Source organism: Zonotrichia albicollis, chromosome 3, assembly GCF_047830755.1.
Source record: "Zonotrichia albicollis isolate bZonAlb1 chromosome 3, bZonAlb1.hap1, whole genome shotgun sequence".
Taxonomy (NCBI): Eukaryota; Metazoa; Chordata; class Aves; order Passeriformes; family Passerellidae; genus Zonotrichia; species Zonotrichia albicollis.
In genome coordinates, this window is record NC_133821.1 from 13,938,213 (window position 1) to 13,957,929 (window position 19,717).

Here is a 19,717-nt window from a genome sequence, read left to right on the forward strand (position 1 = left end):
CAACACACAGTCTGGGCCATCAGCCACAGCAGGAGCCCTTTTGGAAAAACTCTTTTGGATCTCCTCATCCCCACCTGCTGCTCTGCAGGTGGGGATGCTCTGGGGACCCCTTGTCCCCAGCCCTTGGCTGCAGGGCAGGGCAGGGCAGTGCAGACAGGCAGCTCCTGGCACTCAGCACCACTTCCAGCATTCCCTGAGCCCAGACCCTGCTGTGCTTGCATCCCAACACCAAAAACCCCTGTTCTCATGTGAATGGAGCTGCATTAAAGCAGAGCATGTCCCGGGGAAACAGCTTGGAGAGAGGCTAAAGATGATGCATCAGCACCTACCAACACTCAGGAGTGCAGGGTTGGTGGAGGAGGGAGGGAACAGACACAAGGAGAGAGACACAGAGGGTGAAAATGCAGTGGGAGATAACTCAGAGTGAGCTCTCAGCAGCTCCTTTGGCTGTCACCTCTGTCCCCAGGGCTGGACCCTGCAGAGTGTGTCATGGCCCCAGCATGAGAGGTGCAGCCTCTGCCTGCCAGCCCTGCAGCTCTCACCAGGTCCTTGCCTTTGTCCTGGCAAAACACCTTTCCAGGCATCCAGGAGAAAAGGACTTTTCACTTTTTCCATCCTTTGCAGGGCACAGGTGAGCAGGTGGCTCTCACCCACCCAAAGAGCACACACACTTCCCTGAGACACATCTCCCTTCCAGGCAGCCTCTCTGCACTCCCTGCTCCAAGGGCACGGCTTGACACAAACCACACCAAAACAGACTTGGCTGGAGCTCAGCAGCCAGGCTGGGTGTCCTTGGATGCCCTGACCCAGTGGGACACCCCTGCTCCTCCCGAGGCCGCTGTCACAGTCCAGCAGGTCTGGCTGGTGACCAGCTCACAGCAGGCAGAGTTTGCTGCAGGACCTTTCTCGGGTTGGCTGTTGATGTTCTCTGTCCCAAGAATGTGTAAGATGGTGAAGAACGAGTCTGGACTCTTTGCTTTTTGGTCTTCAGGTTGTTTATTAATTCTTATCTATAAAATTTTCTTTCTGTCCAGCTGAGATCTGCTCAGCAAGGCAGCCACAGGCACTCTGACCGCCCCTGAGGCAGTGTTGTCTTTGTATACTACAAACTACATACATCATATTTACCCTTAATCCCCAATACCTATCACCTGTGTTAGACAGGGCACTTCTACTCTAAACCAATCCCAAAGTGCCAACATCACAGCAGAAAATGGAGAACAAGAAGAAGAAAGAAGAACTAGACACACCCAGATTCCTCCATCTTGTCTCCATAACCCCCATACCAAAAATCCTAAAATCTACATTTTCACCCTGTGGATATCTTATTATTACACCATTCAAACCTGTGTGACTTTCACATCCTCATACAAAACTGGCAATTTGCTGCAAGGGTCAAAATCGAATCTCCAGGTGTTCTGGGCAGCATGCCAGGGTCTCTGAGCCCCCCGACGCTGTCCTCGGCAACTCTGGACATCCAAAGAGATGCGCTGAGTTCCCACAGACCTTCATAGGAGAAATGGGAGTGTCCCCACAGCCTCCCTTCCTCATGCAGATGTCCCTCTCCAAAATCACAGCAGCAGGAAAGGACTCCAAAAGGATCAGGTGCCCTGTGCTGGGTTCTTTCCAAGGGATGTGTTGTGGGCTCACAGGATCATTCCTTTGGCTGTGCCCTAAATGAAGAGTTCCACTGTGACTTTTGACACCTTCCAGCAAGGTCTCAAAGTCCAAAGAGGTGGCTGTATGAAAAGCCATGGGAAGCTGAGCTCCAGGAGCAGAGGCTGTTTTTCAAGCTCATGTTGCTGCTCCTTGGTACCTAGCTGCTCTGAATGAGCAAACTCCACAGGAAAAAAAAGATGAAATTTGAGGATCTCTTGCTGGAAATTGGGGGCTTTGGCAGATTCCAGATTTTGATTTTGGCTATCCTCTGCCTCGCAAGGACCAACCTTCCCATGCATTTCCTGCTGCACAATTTTCTCGCTGCCACCCCCTCTCATCACTGTGCAATTCCACACCGAGAGGCATTTGTGAATCTCACCAGGGAGGAAGTTCTGCTCATCAGCATCCCTCAGAAGCCTGATGGCACTTTCAGCTCCTGTGAGATGTTCTCACAGCCTCAGTTCCACCTGCTGCTCAACTCCTCTCTGCAGCCAGAGAACAAATCCATCATCCAGCACTGCCAGCACGGATGGGTCTATGACCACTCTCAGTTCACCTCCACCATCTCCACCCAGGTAATTCCTGGCCTGGGATCCAGACAAAATTGAAATTAGCTCTGTGCTTTTAGAGAAGGAGATGGAGAGGAGTTTGCTGAGTGCACAGAATGAGAGGGGAATCTGTGCATTGTGGGCATGACCTGGTCAGAGAAGATGTCCTGGGAGGGGCAAGCTCTCTGAAGCTCACTATAAGAGCTAACATTTATTAATATTATTTTTGTGAGCATCTCCTCTTGCTTAGGTTGATGCCAACATTTCTCATTATAATCATCCAAATTTCTCCAGATGATTGAGAGATTTGGGAGGGGGTCAGAAGGCAGTGGAAAGACACAGATATAGGATTTTCTCTGTGTGGCATTTGCACAGATTGCATGAGCTCTTGATTTGCTTTCTTGGTTTTCCAAACTCTTTATAACTTCTATTCCCTTGGCCATCCTTCCTCACTGATCTTCACCCTCTTCTCTTCTCTTCTCTTCTCTTCTCTTCTCTTCTCTTCTCTTCTCTTCTCTTCTCTTCTCTTCTCTTCTCTTCTCTTCTCTTCTCTTCTCTTCTCTTCTCTTCTCTTCTCTTCTCTTCTCTTCTCTTCTCTTCTCTTCTCTTCTCTTCTCTTCTCTTCTCTTCTCCCCAGGGTTGTGCTGCCTCTCTTCCCTTACCACCAATATCTCTCTCCCAAATCCAATGTTCTCTCTGAGGGTCTTCCACTGAGCTCGTAGCCAGCCATAACCTTGAGCCTGCAGAAGGTCCCTGCCCATCAAACATTAACCACCCACCTTCTGAAACACTTTTCCAGGGCTAGCAGTGATACCTCTGTGTGTTAATGCTTTACTTTCCTTGGGAAACAGCCCAAACCACACAAGGTCTCAGGGAAGGGGAAGTTTGGTCAGGATAAAGGGGCACAGCTGGGTTAGAAGGATGGTGCTGGTTGTCTCAGTGGGAGCAGGGACAAATCTTAGCCTGGAGCTGCTGCTTCCTCCCCACCACCCAACCACTCCTGCTCCTCACAGGGGTGAGGGTGATGTGTGCCCTGGGTCTGCACCTCATTTCTGCACTGGAGATGTGAAGCAGTGCTGAGGGAGAGGGCAGAAGGAGAAACTCTGCTCATGGAGCCTCCTGATGCTGCTCCCATGGCCAGAGGCCCTGCAAGGGACCAGGACTTTCTCTGGAATTCTGCTCTTGTAGCAAGAAAGGTTGCTCGAGGTCTAGCTGGCTGCAGGTCTGGGTTGATGATTAAATTTTGCCACATTTGCACACAGAGAAAATTATCTCTGCATTCTGTAGAGATTTGTGATATTTGCACTTCCAACAAAGTAAAATTATGTTCATTAACTTAATTAGGATGGATGTCCAAACCAACCTCTCAGTAAGAAATCAATAGGTTGGCATTAAGAGCAAGTATTTGACCTTACCTCCCCTCTGCCCTCCTTCTTCCTTGCACAGACAACTTCCAGGGAAACTGGACAGGGCAAGAGGAACTGGTTATCACCACAGCTGTCCCCAGTGCTCTCTGAGGGCTGGCTGTGACAGCTCACTGCAGTGACAATGCCATGAGACTGCCCTGCCAATGCCCAGCTCACCAGGGCACCCTCAGGGCACAACAGAGGGAGCTGAGGAGAGACTTGCACCTGAGCAGGTCTGGCAGAGGTCAGGAGAGGAAAATGGGGAACTCTCCATGTATGGTACCCAGGAAAGTTTCTGATGCCCAACTCTGTCCTAGGGGCATCAGGCAGAGCATCACCCACCAAAGGAGGGGATTGTCCTGATCTGCGCTGCTCTGGAGCAGCCTCACCTCGAGTCCTGGGGGCAGCTTTGGGCACCACAATATAAAAGAGACACTCAGCTATTGGAGAGCATTCAAAGGAGAGCCACGAGGATGGTGAAGGGTCTGCAGAGGAAGCCACATGAGGAGTGGCTGAGGGGGTTTGTTCTGTCCAGCCTGGAAGAGATTGAGGGGAGACTCCATTGGAGTCTTCAACATCCCCACAAGGGCAAGTGGAGGGGCAGACACTGCTCTTTGCTCTGTGGTGAGCAGTGACAGAACCCATGGGAATGGGCTGAAGTTGAGTTAGGGGAGGTTTAGTTTGGATATCAGAGAAAAGTTTCTTACCCAGAGGGTGGCTGGGCACTGGAGCAGGTTCCCCAGGGCAGTGGTCACAGCACCAAGCATGACAGAGCTCCAGAAGCATTTGGACAAAAATCTCAGGCACTTGGGGTGACTTTTGGAGTGTCCTGTGCAGGGCCAGGAGTTGGACTCGATGACCCTGATGGGTCCCTTCCAACTCAGCATCTCCTACGGTTCTGGTTCTGTGATTCCATGAAGTGTTCACAAAGGGGCTGTCACAGTGGGGATGGATAACTGAGACTTTTGTTGCAGCTTTCCATTTCCCAGGACTGTGACCGTGTTCACAGGGGTCTCAGGTTGAGGGAAGAGACGAGGATTTGACTCCATGTTTCAGAAGGCTGATTTATTATTTTATGATATATATTACATTAAAACTATTCTAAAAGAATAGAAGCAAAGGTTCTCCTCAGAAGGCCAGCTAAGCTAAGAATAGAATAGGAATGAATAACAAAGGCAGCTGTCCCAGACTCTCTGTTGGAGCCAGCTGTGCCATGATTGGCCATTAATTAAAAAACAACCACATGAGACCAATCCCAGATGCACCTGTTGCATTCCACAGCAGCAGATAACCATTGTTTGCATTTGTTCCTGAGGCCTCTCAGCTTCTCAGGAGGAAAAAATCCCAAGGAAAGGATTTTCATAAAAGATGTCTGCAACGCAGGACCCTGGCCCTGTCTGATGTGCAGTTTAGTGCAGGATCCCACCGGTCCATCAGACTCAGCAGACAAAAACTGCAGGATACAATGGAATGAAGGAGTGCGAGAAGGCAGCAGGGGCTGGGCTGGGCACTAAAGTGTCATTTTGGCCTTGTGTTTCAGTGGGACCTCGTGTGTGAGCAGCGTGGGCTGAATCAGGCGACAGCAACCTTCTTCTTCATCGGCGTCACCGTGGGGGCCATGGTGTTCGGGGACCTCTCCGATAGGTTTGAGCCCTCCCAGGCTGCTCCTCAGGGGCCTTGGCTTCACAGACAGAATTCCACACACATGCCACCTCCAGCAATCAGTCAGAGGGGCGGGGGAAGGAGAAAAGGCAACTGCAAAGGGAGATCCAGCCTCTCACTGGGAAATTGGATTCAAGGGAGTAAACGCTTCCTGGATCAGTGAGCCACAAAATGCATCCGGGATCACAGAAGAAGCTCTGGCCTTGGGCAGGAGGCAGATGCACTGCTGACTGAGGGCAGAAGTACTGCAGGAGCAATAAAAAAACAAACAAACAAAAAATTCAGTCTGCCAGACCAGTTTCAGTCTAAAAATGGATTGAGCTGATTGATAGAAAGCTGGACAAAAGGCTAAAAGAGTGAACTCCTTGCAAATTAATCACAAATTAACTCCTTGCAAATTATACTCAAATTGGCTAATAACACCCAACTGAGGGGCTCAGAGGAATTTCTTGCCATAGCTCAAAAGAGTTTCTGTGACTGTGTTCACAGGGGTCTTAGGATGAGGGAAGAGACGAAGATCTGACTCCATGTTTCAGAAGGCTGATTTATTATTTTATTATATATATTACATTAAAACTCTACTAAAAGAATAGAAGAAAGGATTTCATCAGAAGGCCAGCTAAGAATAGAATAGGAAAGAATGATAACAAAGGTTTGTGGCTCGGACAGAGAGCCTGAGCCTGTTGACTGTGATTGGCCATTAATTACAAACATCCAACATGAGACCAATCACAGATGCACCTGTTGCATTCCACAGCAGCAGATAACCATTGTTTACATTTTGTTCCTGAGGCCTCCAGCTTCTCAGGAGGAAAAATCTTAAAGAAAAGACTTTTCATAAAAGATGTCTGTGACAGGTTTTCAGCAAGCAAAATCTGACTCTGTCATTCCTAGAGAATCGGGGTAAAGGAGATTCTTTACAAGCAGGGAGGTATTTATTCCTTAAGGAAGAGGTAAAGCAATGAAGGAAACAGAAACAAAGCTGCTCTCTCTGGTTGAATGTTAGGATGTAACAACATAAACCTGAAAAATAAATCCAAGTAATAACCTAGAAAGGGCATCAGATAAGAAACCAAATATTTTTGCAAGCAGCAAAACCAGGAAACCCATCAGCGGATACAGAGTCCAGGCATGCATTTGGGATGTGCTGCTCCCTGTTCATTATTCATAATTGGGAAACTGCTTTCTGATTTCCTTCCTGTGGGAGGAATTAGAGTACAGCAAGCTGCAGAATCACTGCAGAGGGGAACCTGAAGTGTGAAGGACCCAGAGACTTTAGTGCTTGTTAAACACGCCAATCACTTGTTTTTAAAATTTTAAAAGTTTAATAGTAATAAAATGGTTCTACAAAAATAGTAATACAATTAGAGTAATAACAATTTGGACAAATTGAATTAGGACAATATGAGACAATAAATACAAAGAGTTATGGATAGTCCAGGTACCTTTCTCAGGGCAGCACGAGCCCGAAAAAGGACACAGTTAACAGAGGATTAACCTTTAAAAGCAACAGCCTGTTGCATATTCATACACCTCATACATGATGCATAAATTCCATTCAAACACAGGATTCTGTCTGGTCAGTGTCAACTTCTCCCTCTGAATCCTGACAGCACCTTCAAGGCAGGAAGAAGTTCGTTTCTTCTGATAAGAGGGCAATAAATTCCCTTTCTCTGAAAGATTTAGGTGTCCTGTGGCTGCTATCTCACTGCCAGTCCTTTCTTTAAAAAATGTATCCTACATAGCATAGGATACATAGCATTTCTATTTTAACACTTTTTATAACCTAAAACTATATTTAACACAGTACTTAAGAGAATTAATACAGCATTACTTTCTAACACAACACATATAATATTCATTTTAGTATTTGTGTAAAGCCAGTCATAAAATACATGCATTTTTCACAGTGCTGCAGATGGGAATTTTTACATCCATATCTTTACCCGTGGTTACCTGGCTATGCTTGTACAAGGACCCAAGGCACCTGCATGATTTTCAAACTGTGTGCCTTGGCTTTGTAACAACAGTTTTATAGCACAGCTGGAGGGGGAGAAAATCAGAATTGAGAAAAGGAGCAGGACAAAATATGGCAGAAAATAAGATAACACAAGGTAGTACAAAATGAGAAGTAATTTGTTTGACAAATGGATTGTGAGAGGGGAAGAGCCAGCAGAGGATGAAGGCATAAAAGGAGCATCTGGAAATAAAAAGGCTGTAGTGTGAGACATAAATGAGTCTGTGCTCACAGTGAGAGAATGTGTAGAGGCAGGTGCTGTAGCCGGAGCTTTGAATGAGCTGACAGAAGAAAGCAGAGAGGAAAACACCAGAGGAATTCCAGTTAAATGCCAGGAGTAAGGAGACATTGTCCTGGAGCCCTGCAGCATCCTGGGGATAGAAAAGCTTTTAAATAAGCTCTCAGGAGTGCCAGGCAGCCTGACCTCTGTCTGCACCAGGCAAGTTGGCAGAAACTCCTCTGAAAGGTGGAGCCAGAGCCCCAGGGAGAGGTGAGACACGCCAGTGAGGAATCAGCTGGGTTTCCCTAAAGATCCAAGCCTTAAAAATGTGCAGGAGTCTTTGCATGGATCAACAGGCATGTCAGCAGAGGAGACCACATCTCAGCCTCCTCATCAAACACTCCTGCAGAAACTGAGCTGCCCCAGGGTGAGAGGGAAGGTCTCAGCATGACTGAATTGGTAAAAGAGAGGAAATGCAAGTGCTCCATTATGACAGGGGAGCAGCCTGTGCTTGGAATTCTGTGCTTTTAAGAGCACTCTTAAATAATCTGGGAAGGGAGCAAGTGGGGAGGGCATGCTGAGCCTGGCAGGGATGATGTCAGAGGCTGGAGACTTTGCAGAAGGAGCTAAAGGACTCTGTGGCCGGATGAGACAGGGCAGATCAATCTAAAACAGAGAAACAATTTAAGCCTCTCATTTAAAATGGAGGCTCTGAGCTGACCACAGCTACTCAGCAGGAAAATTTTGGCATTAAAAACTAAACATAATTTGGCATTATAAACTAAATATAATTATATGTATATATATATATATATATATATTGTGTGTCTATATATATATCTATATATATAGATATATATATTGTGTGTATATATATATTGTATATATATATATATATAGAGGGTACATATATATATAGTATATATATATAGTATATATATAGTATATATGTATATTGTGTGTATATATATATGTACAATATGTATAACAGAAATAATAACAGAAACAATATATATATAACATATATATTTTTTCTGTTATTGTCTGCTCTTCTCCAAAGACTCCTTTTCTACCTTGTCCTTGTATGAATTGGTTCAATAATGCTTTGGCAGACTTCCAGATTGGGGTTTATTAATGAAAATGGCTTTTTTATTAATTTTTATGCCTCTGCAGTCTGCTCCTTTTATTGTATTTTCTAGTCTTTCAGAAGGTGTGCTTTCCTACCATTCTCTTTGAAGACTTTCAAGACTTTGAAGAATTTTAATGGCATTATTTCTAGCAGCCTCCTCATATCCTGGTTTTCCTTTTCCTAAGAGTGTAGTAATGGTTCCTTAAATAGCTGCCTTGACTCCTGTAGGGAATATTATGGGTTTTATACCCTCCTTACTGTATTTTCAAGAAAAATCTTCATTTACAAAATGTATCTTCTTTCTTGGGCAGTTCCCCACTGGAAACTGGATCCAGCTCTATGGGATTCCTGTTCTGACCCAGGGGCATCAAGATGTCTTTTACAAACTGTCCCAGCTTAAATTTCAAAGCAGATCCAGCAAACTCCCTGTACCCAAGCTACAAACTGGGGGGGGTTTGCCAGTAGGTTCATTTATCACCTGCTGACTGAAGTAATTTTTGATTATTTTTGGGAATGTTACTGTGGCATTATGTCCTGGCAATGCCACTTTTTCCCCTGGAGCAATTGTTCCTGCCACCATCCTTCTCAGGGGGACACTGGGAGAGCCCTAATGCCAGGATCAGAGCAGGATTTCAGTCCTTGTGGGCTGCACATCACCTGCAGGCAGGCTGAATCTACTGCTGCTGCTTGAGCCTCAGCTTTCCTAGCATGCAGTGCTGATGCTCCTAAGGAGACGGACGCCTTGTGCTCCATTTTGATTTTTACATTTTCATAGGTTGTGCAGAAACACATGCAGACATGTGTTTCTCTGTCTGTGAGAGTGTGTGTTTATATACATTTATATTGCATTTGTGTGCATTTGATGTTCTGTATTTCTCCACACTCCATACAGGATTCTGGACAATGGGGTAAGGAAACCCCAGGGGAGTAACGTCCTGGCAGATTCCTCAGAAACCACTTTAGGATTTCAGGGCTATTTGCAGACAATGGGATTCCTTCCTTTTCCTTCCAAGGAGCAGGGTGAAAGTGTCACAGCTCTGTCACCTCCTTGAGAGTGGTGGCAGTGGCCAGTGCTGAGTAAGCCATGGGAAAAGGACACTGGAGTGATCAGGGTGTGACAGCAGCCCCGGATTTCAAGCTGGCATCACTGCTTTTGGTGGTGCTGTGGGCCAGGAGAGCCAGATTTGTTGTTCTGAGCAGCACTGCTCTTTCCACTGGAGATTCCCAAAGTTTATGGGTGGGATCTGCATGGGATTGCACCAGCTTGATCCAGAGCCATTTTTTTCCTCTCCAGCATGCTGCATCCTTTAATTTTCCTCTACAATCTCTGCTTTGCCCATTTCAAACCCTGCTTCCACGCCAGGTTTCCAGCCAGTGTAACCCAGCCTGTGCTCATGGCAGGTTTGGAAGGAAGGCCATGCTGCAGCTGTCACTGCTGTGCTCCCTGGTTTTTGGGATGCTGAGCGCCGCCTCCATGTCCTACACGATGCTGGCTGTCACACGGACCCTCACCGGGGTGGCCCTGAGTGGCCTGTCCCTGATTGGCCTTCCTCTGGGTGAGTGTGGGGCTCCTGGCAGGCCATGGGTGGGGAGGGAATTCTCTGCCAGGCAGGAACAGCGGTCTGGGAATCACCGCGCGCGCGTTTTCCCGCTTGCGAGGATCCCAGAATTGCAATTTGCTGTTGGTCTAATTAATATTTAACATTCTGCTCAAAATGCAGCAGCCACTTGTCAGTACTTCTGTTGCAACAAGCTGCCCAATTCCTGTCAAGTATCATCAGCAACACAATCAAAGCCACACTCCAAAGTCTCTGCCCCTTTTCCACTCAGTACAAAGTTCTCACCTTTCAAGCACTGTTAGGACAATCCAGCATTGCCCTGTCCTCAGCACAAGAGGATGCTGTGTCATTTACAGGGTGTTTCTACTTCCCCAGTTTCAAGTTTTCCTAAGCTGCCAATTTGTATTTTACAATGAGGAGAACTACCAAAAAATTTTTTATTCAAATCACGCAGAGCTAGGCAAAACTGAAGCTGAAGAATTTAGGTAATTACATAATAAAAAACAAGCTCCAGATTTCAGGATATGCAGTAAATATTTTGTAGATATCCAGTAAATCAGGATATCTACAAAATGCATAATTTTGTAGATACAGTTGGAACATACTGGGCAAAAAGTCTTGCACCCAAGAACAATTAACACAGCAGAAATTTCCAGGATTTTTGCAGATCTAGTCAAAATCAAGCTATAATGGCTTCAGCATTGGAAAAGCCCACACAAGACCTGGCAAATCCCAAGGGCTGCTGGGTTTGTTTGTTGCTATAAAGGTTGATTCCTGCAAGTCATAGTAGAGTTTGGGAGGGGCATTTCTGATTGTTAGAGGTTGTAGCAAGAGGTCCAAACCTTCAGAGGAAAACTGGCTTTTAGTTCACACACACAAACAAGGAAACCCCCAGCTGGCTTTACACTTTTGCTGCTGTCTGCTCTGGGTGGGCTCCATGTGAACAACAATTCTTCCCAATCTATTTCTTTAATCTGAAATAATGAGTGGAAATGGGAATAATGAGAGAGAAATGGGAAACTGTGCAAGCAAGATGGCTAGGGGGGGAAAAAAATCTGGTTGATGAAGAAGACTAAGTGAATGCTATTGAATGGGATAAAAAAAATATCACCAAGAGTGATTCTAGTACTGTTCCTTAACACAGCACTGTTCCTTAACATAGCACTGTTCCTTAACACATGCCCAGTATTTCTTACCCTGAAGTTTTATTTTAGTGGCTGACAGCTTTGCAACAGCCTAAGTACTGCGACTGAATATTTCAATATTCCAAATATCAGCCAAGCAGTGGAACTTTGTGAAGGAACAGAGCAGGGATATTCCCTTGTTTTGCCCTTGCTAAAAAGCCCTGCATGCCCTCCCTGCCTGGAGAAGTCCTGCATGTCCCAACTGGATGCTGCCCTCTCTTGCAGGGATGGAGTGGGTGGACGTCCAGCACCGCACCTTCACCGGGATCCTGATCAGCATCTTCTGGAGCGTGGGGAACATGCTGCTGGCCCTGGCAGCCTACCTGGTGAGGGAGTGGCACTGGCTGCTGGTGGCCGTGACAGCTCCCTGCCTCCTGAGCATCGTCTGCCTGTGGTGAGTGCAGCCACCAGAAGGAAGCACACTGGGATTTGCCTCCTCTGTGGGTCCTAGGAGTTGTTCAGGAGCCCCTCAGGATGAGCAGGATTCATCTGGGTCCTGTACCTGGATTGCCCAAGTGTGGCAGCTCTGGAAAACTGGGGTGGTGGAAGAGCTTAAATGAGGGATGTGGGACTCTAGGGGCTCTCCAAAATGCAGTTTATTCCATCCAAGAGGTTACAGCAGCCCAGGGTGGTGGGTGACAGAGCTGTGCCTACAGCTGTCAGCTCCAGCTGCAGGCAGGCCTGCAGACCCTGAGTTTAGGTTACAATGCATTATATACTTTCCTTTGCTGAGCATCTTAATACAAAAGAACCAATCTATACCTTAACTTTTATCTAGAGCCTATCATAACCACTATAATTACCATATTCATGTTACTATTCTCCAATCACTAAAAGTTAGTACATTACAGTTTAAGCTAGAAGTTGTTTTTCAGTTTTCTTGCAGTAGAAAATTCTGAGACCTTTTTTCTACTTGCAACATTTGCTGACTTGTTTGCCTGTGCTATCTTTCTACTTGGTAAAAACATCTTCTTGTTTGAAGTTTATCCTTTGCTCTAAATCATAAAAAAACCTTCTAACTAACACACTCTTTGCCTTCTTGGTTTTCCAGTAAGATTGGCTCAGCAATTCTTTTCTTCTGTATCAAAGCTTGCTTCCATCTCCATTCCTTCATCAGACTCTACATTTAAAAATCTTTCTGCTAGACATACATATCTGTGAGACTTTCTTGTCAAACTTTCATCCTTCCCAACAGAGTGGCCTGGGTTTTGTCTCTCCCAAGGCTACATCCCAGTTTTGGGGACAAGGAGGAGGCAGGAATGAGGCTGAGGCATTAGGATGACAAGTCAAGTAAGCCTTAAAATGGGATATGGTTCATTTAATCAAAGAAATTTTAATTTTTCCATCTGCTTTTTTTTGTTTTTTTTTTTAATTTCCCTGTGTACTAATACAAATTAGAGTACAGAGTTGATTCATTGACCGTCCAAAGAGTAACTTCTGGTATTTCACTGATCAACTCCAACACAACTAAATTACAAGTCCTACTGACTTTTATAGTTCAAGTTGTTTTGCTCTCTTTCTAGGACAGCCAGCCATAAAAAAAAATAGTCCTTGGAAGTGCTGAAATTCACAGATGTATTTGGACGCCTCTTTTCATTATAACCATTTGATTTTTCTTCTTATGTTACTATCTTTTATGGACATTAGTTCTCCAACAAATTATACTCTAGTCTTCAAGCACCCATAAGGTCAGTGATTGCGGAAAATTGAAAGTCTCTGAAGTATGGAATTAAAATCTAATTGAGCACTCTGTAGATATTATTGACACAATGTCAGAACTCAGTGGAAACAGCAGACAGCCAAAAGACATGGTATTACTCTCTAGAGACAGTGGCAATGAGTGCAAAATGCCAACTTTCCTTCTTTGTATTTCCCAAGGTTGTAAGCCTGCGGGAAGGAGATGAAAACTTCCAACAAGACCAATTCTCCAAACATTTTTGCTCTCTCATTTTCAATTCCTGCTTGAATAGTGACAAGAGTTGCTCATTAGTTTTTCTGTAATCTGAATTAGGGCACATGAATCACAAACACTGGATTGTAGGGATCTGGTCTGGGACCATTCTAGTGGGAGGCTCCAGTGTACAGAAGGCTTTGATTATTGTGAAAACCAAATCATTTTAGCAACTAATGAAGCATGTATAGAGCTCACAGAATCCTTTCTATATTGTGGTTTTTAATATCTGACAATTTCAAAGCTTAAAGAGTCCCAGAAAGCACAAATATGTAAATAAAAACTCCCCGGGGGCCAGTTTTAATTGGTAAGAGTTTGAAACTTCAGCCAGCTCAGCCTTTAGGGGTAGAAGAGCCTGTACCTGTAAAAAGTGTGCCCCCTTACTCCTCCCATGCACCAGAGTTGTTATGTTTAGGTGGAATTCTCGTAGAGAAGATGCCAGAGCCATGGATATGGGGTGGAGAACAAGCAGCTCCAAGAGGAACAGTCTCCTCTCCTTGCCCCTGCAGGTGGGTCCCAGAGTCTGCCAGGTGGCTCATAGCCAAGGGCAAAGTGAAGCAAGCCCACAGGCACCTGCTCAGATGTGCAAGAATGAATGGAAGGAAAGACTTTGCTGTCTCACCAGAGGTAAGGAACTGGAGATCCAGACACACGTTCTTGTTCTCCCACTTTGTCTCTCTGTGTTTTACTTCTGTTTGATACCTGGAGCAATGCTCAGCCTGCAGTGCGGTCTGTGGGGCACTGTGGGCATTTTCCTCTGGAAAGCAGAAATTCACTCCTAAAGATAAAGCTCCAGCTCAGCTCCCATAAGGACAGAAATCCCATCCATTAGGTGGAGTATCTTTCCACTTGTTTTTGCCATGGCAAGAGGGCTCAGTGGACTGTACAGTGGAGTAAATATACAGTGAGTAGAACTTATTAGCTCTGTGGGTACTTACTGCTCAATCAATTGCCAAAAAGCCTTTTGGACAAGCAGTCTCTTCCTCTTCACAGGCGGTGAAGAAGAACTTCTTCTCAGTGCTTGACTTTTAAGGTTTTCTGTACTTATCTAAGTAGATGGATTAAATAATTACCGTTTAAATGAATGCACTTCTAAGAACAAAGCATGAAGCTCACTGCTAGCTTGTCATACAACAGCAGGCAGCCACATGGGGAAGAGGATGGAACTGGCCAACGCTGACTCTTCCATCTGCCATTTCTCTACAGACCTCTCTGCTACATGGGGCATGTAGGTGAGAGGGAAGAAGAAACCATGAGAAGAAAGAGAGGTCTAAAATAGCAGGCATCGTGTAAAGTTGTAGGAAAACATGACTCTGAAAATGTATGCTCAGGGAATGTATGGAAAATCCAAGGTGGATCTGGAGCTGGGAAGGGCGAAGTCCCCAGCCTGTCTGGGGTTTCGTGTCTGCATCCCAACAGAACAGCAGCTGAGCTATTTCCATCTTTCCATCTCTGCCAGGCCCTCACAAGGATGGCAACAGACAAAAACATGGGAGGGAGTTACTCCTACATCAGCTTGTTCAGGACCCCAGTCCTGAGGAAGATCTCTGTGTGTTCTGGTGTGGTGTGGTAAGCAGTGTCACTGCCCGGGGGGGAATTCATCCTGCAGCTCCCAGAGGGATTTCCCTCGGTCCCATCTCCACCCAATCCTTGCAGGTTCGGTGTTGCGTTCTCTTACTACGGCTTGAGCATGAACCTGACTGGCTTTGGGCTCAGCATCTACTTCTCCCAGTTTGTCTTTGGTGTCATTGAGATTCCAGCCAAGATGGCCATGTACGTGCTGGTGAACCGAATCGGCCGGCGGCAGAGCCAGGCGTGGACGCTCATCCTGGCCGGGGTCTGCATAGGAGCCAACATCCTCATTCCCAAGTGTGAGAGGCTCTTCTGCTCTACACAGGACTTGCTAAAGGGGGAGGGAGTCCATTTGGGGCAGTGATGGAGAAGGAGAGCCGTGGGTTTGGCCACAGGCAATTCTTTGTAGACAAGTCCTCCACCTGAAGGGTGTCCACAAGACAAGGTCACTGATGTGGGCTAACCCAAATATCTGTCACAGCAGGTGGTTTTGTGGCTGCTGAAGGGTCCAGCAATGGCAAGGCACAGTGCCTATCTTAATTAGACTTTGTCCAATGGGAAATGCCAGGACCTATCCTGTCATCAGTTCAGCTCTCACTTGGGCCAACACTTACTTGTGACGGTGTTCACAGGGGTTTTCAGATTGGGGAAGAGATGAGGATCTGACTCAATGTTTCAGAAGGCTGGATTTTTTATTCTATTATATAAATTACATTAAAACTATACTAAAAGAATAGAAGAAAAGGTTTCATCAGAAGACCAGCTAAGAATAGAATAGGAAGGAATGATCACAAAGGTTTGTGGCTCAGCTCTCTGTCTGAGCCAGCTGAGCTGTGATTGGCCATTAATTAGAAACAACCACATGAGACCAATCACAGATCCACCTGTTGCATTCCACAGCAGCAGATAATCATTGTTTACATGTTGTTCCTGAGGCTTCTCAGCTTCTCAGGAGGAAAAATCCTAAGGAAAGGATTTTTCATAAAAGATGTCTGCGACACTTAATAAACCTGCATACCCAGCCTTTGGAGACAGCAGCTCCAGGGCTATGAAGCTCCCTGTTTTGTGAGTGGGAGCACTGAACCTTCTCCCTTCTTAGACCTGAAAGTTCCTTCCCAGAGGCAGCTCACTGCCATAAATGCCTTTCCTTCCCCTCAGCCTTCAGCTCCCTGCGTTCAGTAGTGGCCGTTTTGGGCAAGGGTTGCTCAGAAGCTGCCTTCACCACCGTCTTCCTGTACACCTCAGAGCTCTACCCCACCATTCTGAGGTAAGAGATGCCACCCAGCTGCACACACCCCCAGGGCCTGGCTGGGCTGCTCAGGCCATCAGCACAGCAGGATGTTCTGGTTATAACCCTGCAGCACTGGCCCCTTTCCTCTGGAACTGGCAGGTTCTAGGGATTTCATATACTCACAAGAGAGAGGCAGAAGTCCACCCTTTCTTTCACCGGGGTTGTGGGTGGTTAGGTTGTGCTGACCGGAAGATGAATGGAAAGGTGAGGAGTATTCTGTGTGGGAATATCTTTGCACTCCATAAAGCACCTGCGCTTAGTAAAGTCTTTGTTCCCTGTTATAATCTGTCAGGGACTGTTAAAAGAACCTGAAATAATAACTTGAAATACAAAATTTTACAAGGGACACATACTACCACATGTTTGAGAGTCTTTTGGACATTGGATGATATTAAAGCAGCCATTAGCCAGCCTTTCAGGAGGAAAAACAGAGCTTATTTGACATACCTGGGGAATGGTAACATAACACCAGATTGCATAGGTGGGGATATAGCTAAGTCTGGTGGAGGGCATCACCTCACTGATTTCTTTGTGGAACTCTGAAAAAAAACCTCATGAATGACAGCAGGCCTTGTGGGCTACTTCACTTCTGTCCCTTCCTGCCCAGAGTAGCCTCCTCTGCCATCTAGTGCTTTAGCTTTCCAAGGGGAAAGATGCACATTTAAACCAAAGCAGTCACACAGGTCTGCCATTTCTTATCCCAGATCAGTTTATATCTTTCATGCTCAAAGACATTGGCAAAGACAAAATTGTTGGTTCCTTCTGCAGTACTTGTTCTGTATATGCGCAGTCAGGTCCCGGGATCCTTGTCATGAGTGTGAAATGCCACCCATCCCCTCAAAATTAGGTCTTAATTTCTGGTCTCCTCTCCAAGAGCTCCTTCCTTGGACCAAAAATGCTCACAGGTATCTCTAGTCTATGCCACCTGCCTAGAAATATCTGGGAGAAGTTGGAACTTGGATTTGCTCTAAGCAGGCTGGAAGACTCACTAGTCTTACTATTAGAAAATGCTCTCAGGGTTTAGACATTTAAAGTGGAAACAGCTTTAGAGCAGGTATTCTTAGTGTGGAACTGCAACTTCTTCCTCACAATAGACATAAATCTATTTCTCACAGCAGCTACAGTTGATCTCTGGGGTAGATGATGATGATTTTAGGAAGATATGAGGAAAGAAAAGAAAACAATGGCAGAGGGAAAATGGCAGAGGGGAAAAGGGCGGAGGCCTGCCATGACACAAGTAGGCCTCTGTTTCCCCCTGTGGCCGTGTGCCCCTTTCCAGGCAGAACGGGATGGGGTACACGTCGTTCCTGGCGCGCCTGGGAGGGGCGCTGGCCCCGCTGGTGTTCCTGCTGGACGAGGTGTGGCGGTCCCTGCCTGAGGTGACATACTGCGCCGTGGCTGTGTGCAGCGGCGCCACGGCCTTCCTGCTCCCGGAGACGCTCAACGTGCGCCTGCCCGAGGGCATCGAGGACGTGGAGAAGCCACAGTGAGTGACCCCTGTCCTGCCCTGCACATGGAGTCTGATGAGGAATGGGGACATCTCTTTGCTGCCTGCAGTTTCCCCGTCTGTGGGCGGCAGGGGAAGAAGGGACAGCCCAGTTGGGTTGTTGGGCTGTGGGCCTGTTGGCCTTCCCGTTTTCCTGCCCATCCACACATTTGAGCTGAGGGGGTCAGAGGGAAACCACCAAGGCAAAGTCCAGTTCTGTTCCCAACCCTTGTCAAGTCCCTGAAGAGCCAAGGAGGAAGCACAGCTGTGAGTCAGGGTTTTAATGTGGTTTATGGCACTGCAAAGCAGCATTTATAGAAGTGAGAGGCACATAAACTATAGAGTATGAAAGCAATCTACAGTGCACAGCAAGTCTGTGACCCTCCCACAGCACAGCTCCACGTGTTCTCTGTGTAGTCCATCACCAAACACTCAGGTAGAATTCTATTGGCACTCTCAAGTGTCTTTTTCATTATTTTCTCAGCTCACATTTTCTATTGTGAGGCCTCCTAATGAACAGCAGTAAGTTGAAACAGAAAATACAGTTTACTGGCGATTTCTCTCTTCTGCCTGGAGCTTGATGATTTGCATTGCTCTTACCTTTTAGAAGACTTGCATTATTTGCTTTATAGTAGAAGCAAGTTCCATCTTTGCATTTACTGATTAATAGCCATAAAGGCAAAAGAGTGCACATCAGGTGTTTGCAGGAAGGTGTGGTTTTTTTTAAAGTGATTTTTTTTCTTGCAGAGTAAAAGTGCCACCAGAAGCCAGCACTGCCGAGGGCGTGCCACTGCAGGCTCTCCCAAAGTGAGGAATCCTGTGGGACAGCCAACATGGAGGACTGCACAAACTGAGCCATGCTGTGATCTGCCAGGGAAAGAGCCTTGGTTGCCCACCGATCTCAACTCAATCCCAAGGGAAGTAGAACTGAGGACACAAGAGGAAGGAGGCAGATCAGGACACCAGCTGGCAGGAGCTAACACACTCTGTGGTGTGGCCAGCAGCAAGGATGCTCAGGTCCAACAGGGTGTGGAAATAAAGGCACCTTGTGCTAAGCTCTTCCAGTCTTTGGCCTTGTTGGACTTGGACCTTTCAGATCCGTGCACAGCCTTCCAGAAACTACAGTCCATTGGTTCCTACACGTGGAGAAACAATGCAGCCAGAAAAATACTGAGTGAGAATCACACAAACCCAAATAGGCTCTAATAAATCCAGCTGGGTGGTAATTTATGGTTCATTTCAAACCATAAACTGTAGCTACAAATATTTTTTGCATTTAGAAGAGGTCTGGACAGTTTTCACACTGAGGCTCAAAGCCAGAAAAAAGCACATGCAGGAGTCCCACTGGGAATCGGTTAACTGCAAGTATTTTTCCTACATACACAAAGAAGAAAAAAGGTTTTGCATTTAAATCTAGTGTATGTGCAAGAATTATACTTTAAGCTATAGGAAAAAAAAATTCAAAAAACCCAAACCAAATAAAAAAATTAAACAACAACAAAAAAAGTCACAAATCCCAAACCCAAATTCCACCTTGCTACAGGAAACTTCCCATGGAATAGTGAGTAGTCCATTATTGGACTTCATTCTGCTTATTGGTCTAACATATTGATCTTAACTCTGTGGAATATCTTTGCTCTTGTGCTTCATTATGCAACCAACAGAGATGAGCCATCAAATTATCTATCAGTTGGAATTACCTATAATTTTGGAATCCTGATAAACAGCACGTATCCAAACTGGGAAGAGGGAATGGCTTCAGGATCTGAGTCCCAGGTGTTCTGTGATTCCCTGGGCTGTGAGGTGCTTTAACTCACAACACTGTGAAGAGAACGCACGCTGAGGATGCATCTGAAAACAGATCCAGAGGCCCATCCTATCCCAGGTTCAAGAGCACCTCCTAGTAGAAATAAGCTGCCTAGAGAATTTTTTTAGCTGCTATGACAGCAGCTATTTTCTAAATTAATTTTTTCCATCCATGAATCACTTAACACCTTACCTTGTGCTGTCAAAAAAAGAAAAGGCAATGTGCA

The 19,717-nt window shown here is 45.9% G+C and overlaps 1 protein-coding gene across 1 annotated transcript; it reads left to right on the forward strand.

Moving 5' to 3' along the window:
- The first annotated feature begins 1,856 nt into the window (after positions 1 to 1,856).
- Positions 1,857 to 19,006, forward strand: SLC22A7 (solute carrier family 22 member 7). The gene is made up of 10 exons (XM_005486767.3): positions 1,857 to 2,234; positions 5,154 to 5,257; positions 10,043 to 10,197; positions 11,610 to 11,778; positions 13,845 to 13,962; positions 14,795 to 14,904; positions 14,992 to 15,206; positions 16,066 to 16,174; positions 17,478 to 17,684; positions 18,432 to 19,006. Exons 1-10 carry the CDS (start codon positions 1,857 to 1,859, stop codon positions 18,493 to 18,495), a joined length of 1,629 nt encoding a protein of 542 aa, XP_005486824.2. The 3' UTR covers positions 18,496 to 19,006.
- The last annotated feature ends 711 nt before the right edge of the window (positions 19,007 to 19,717 follow it).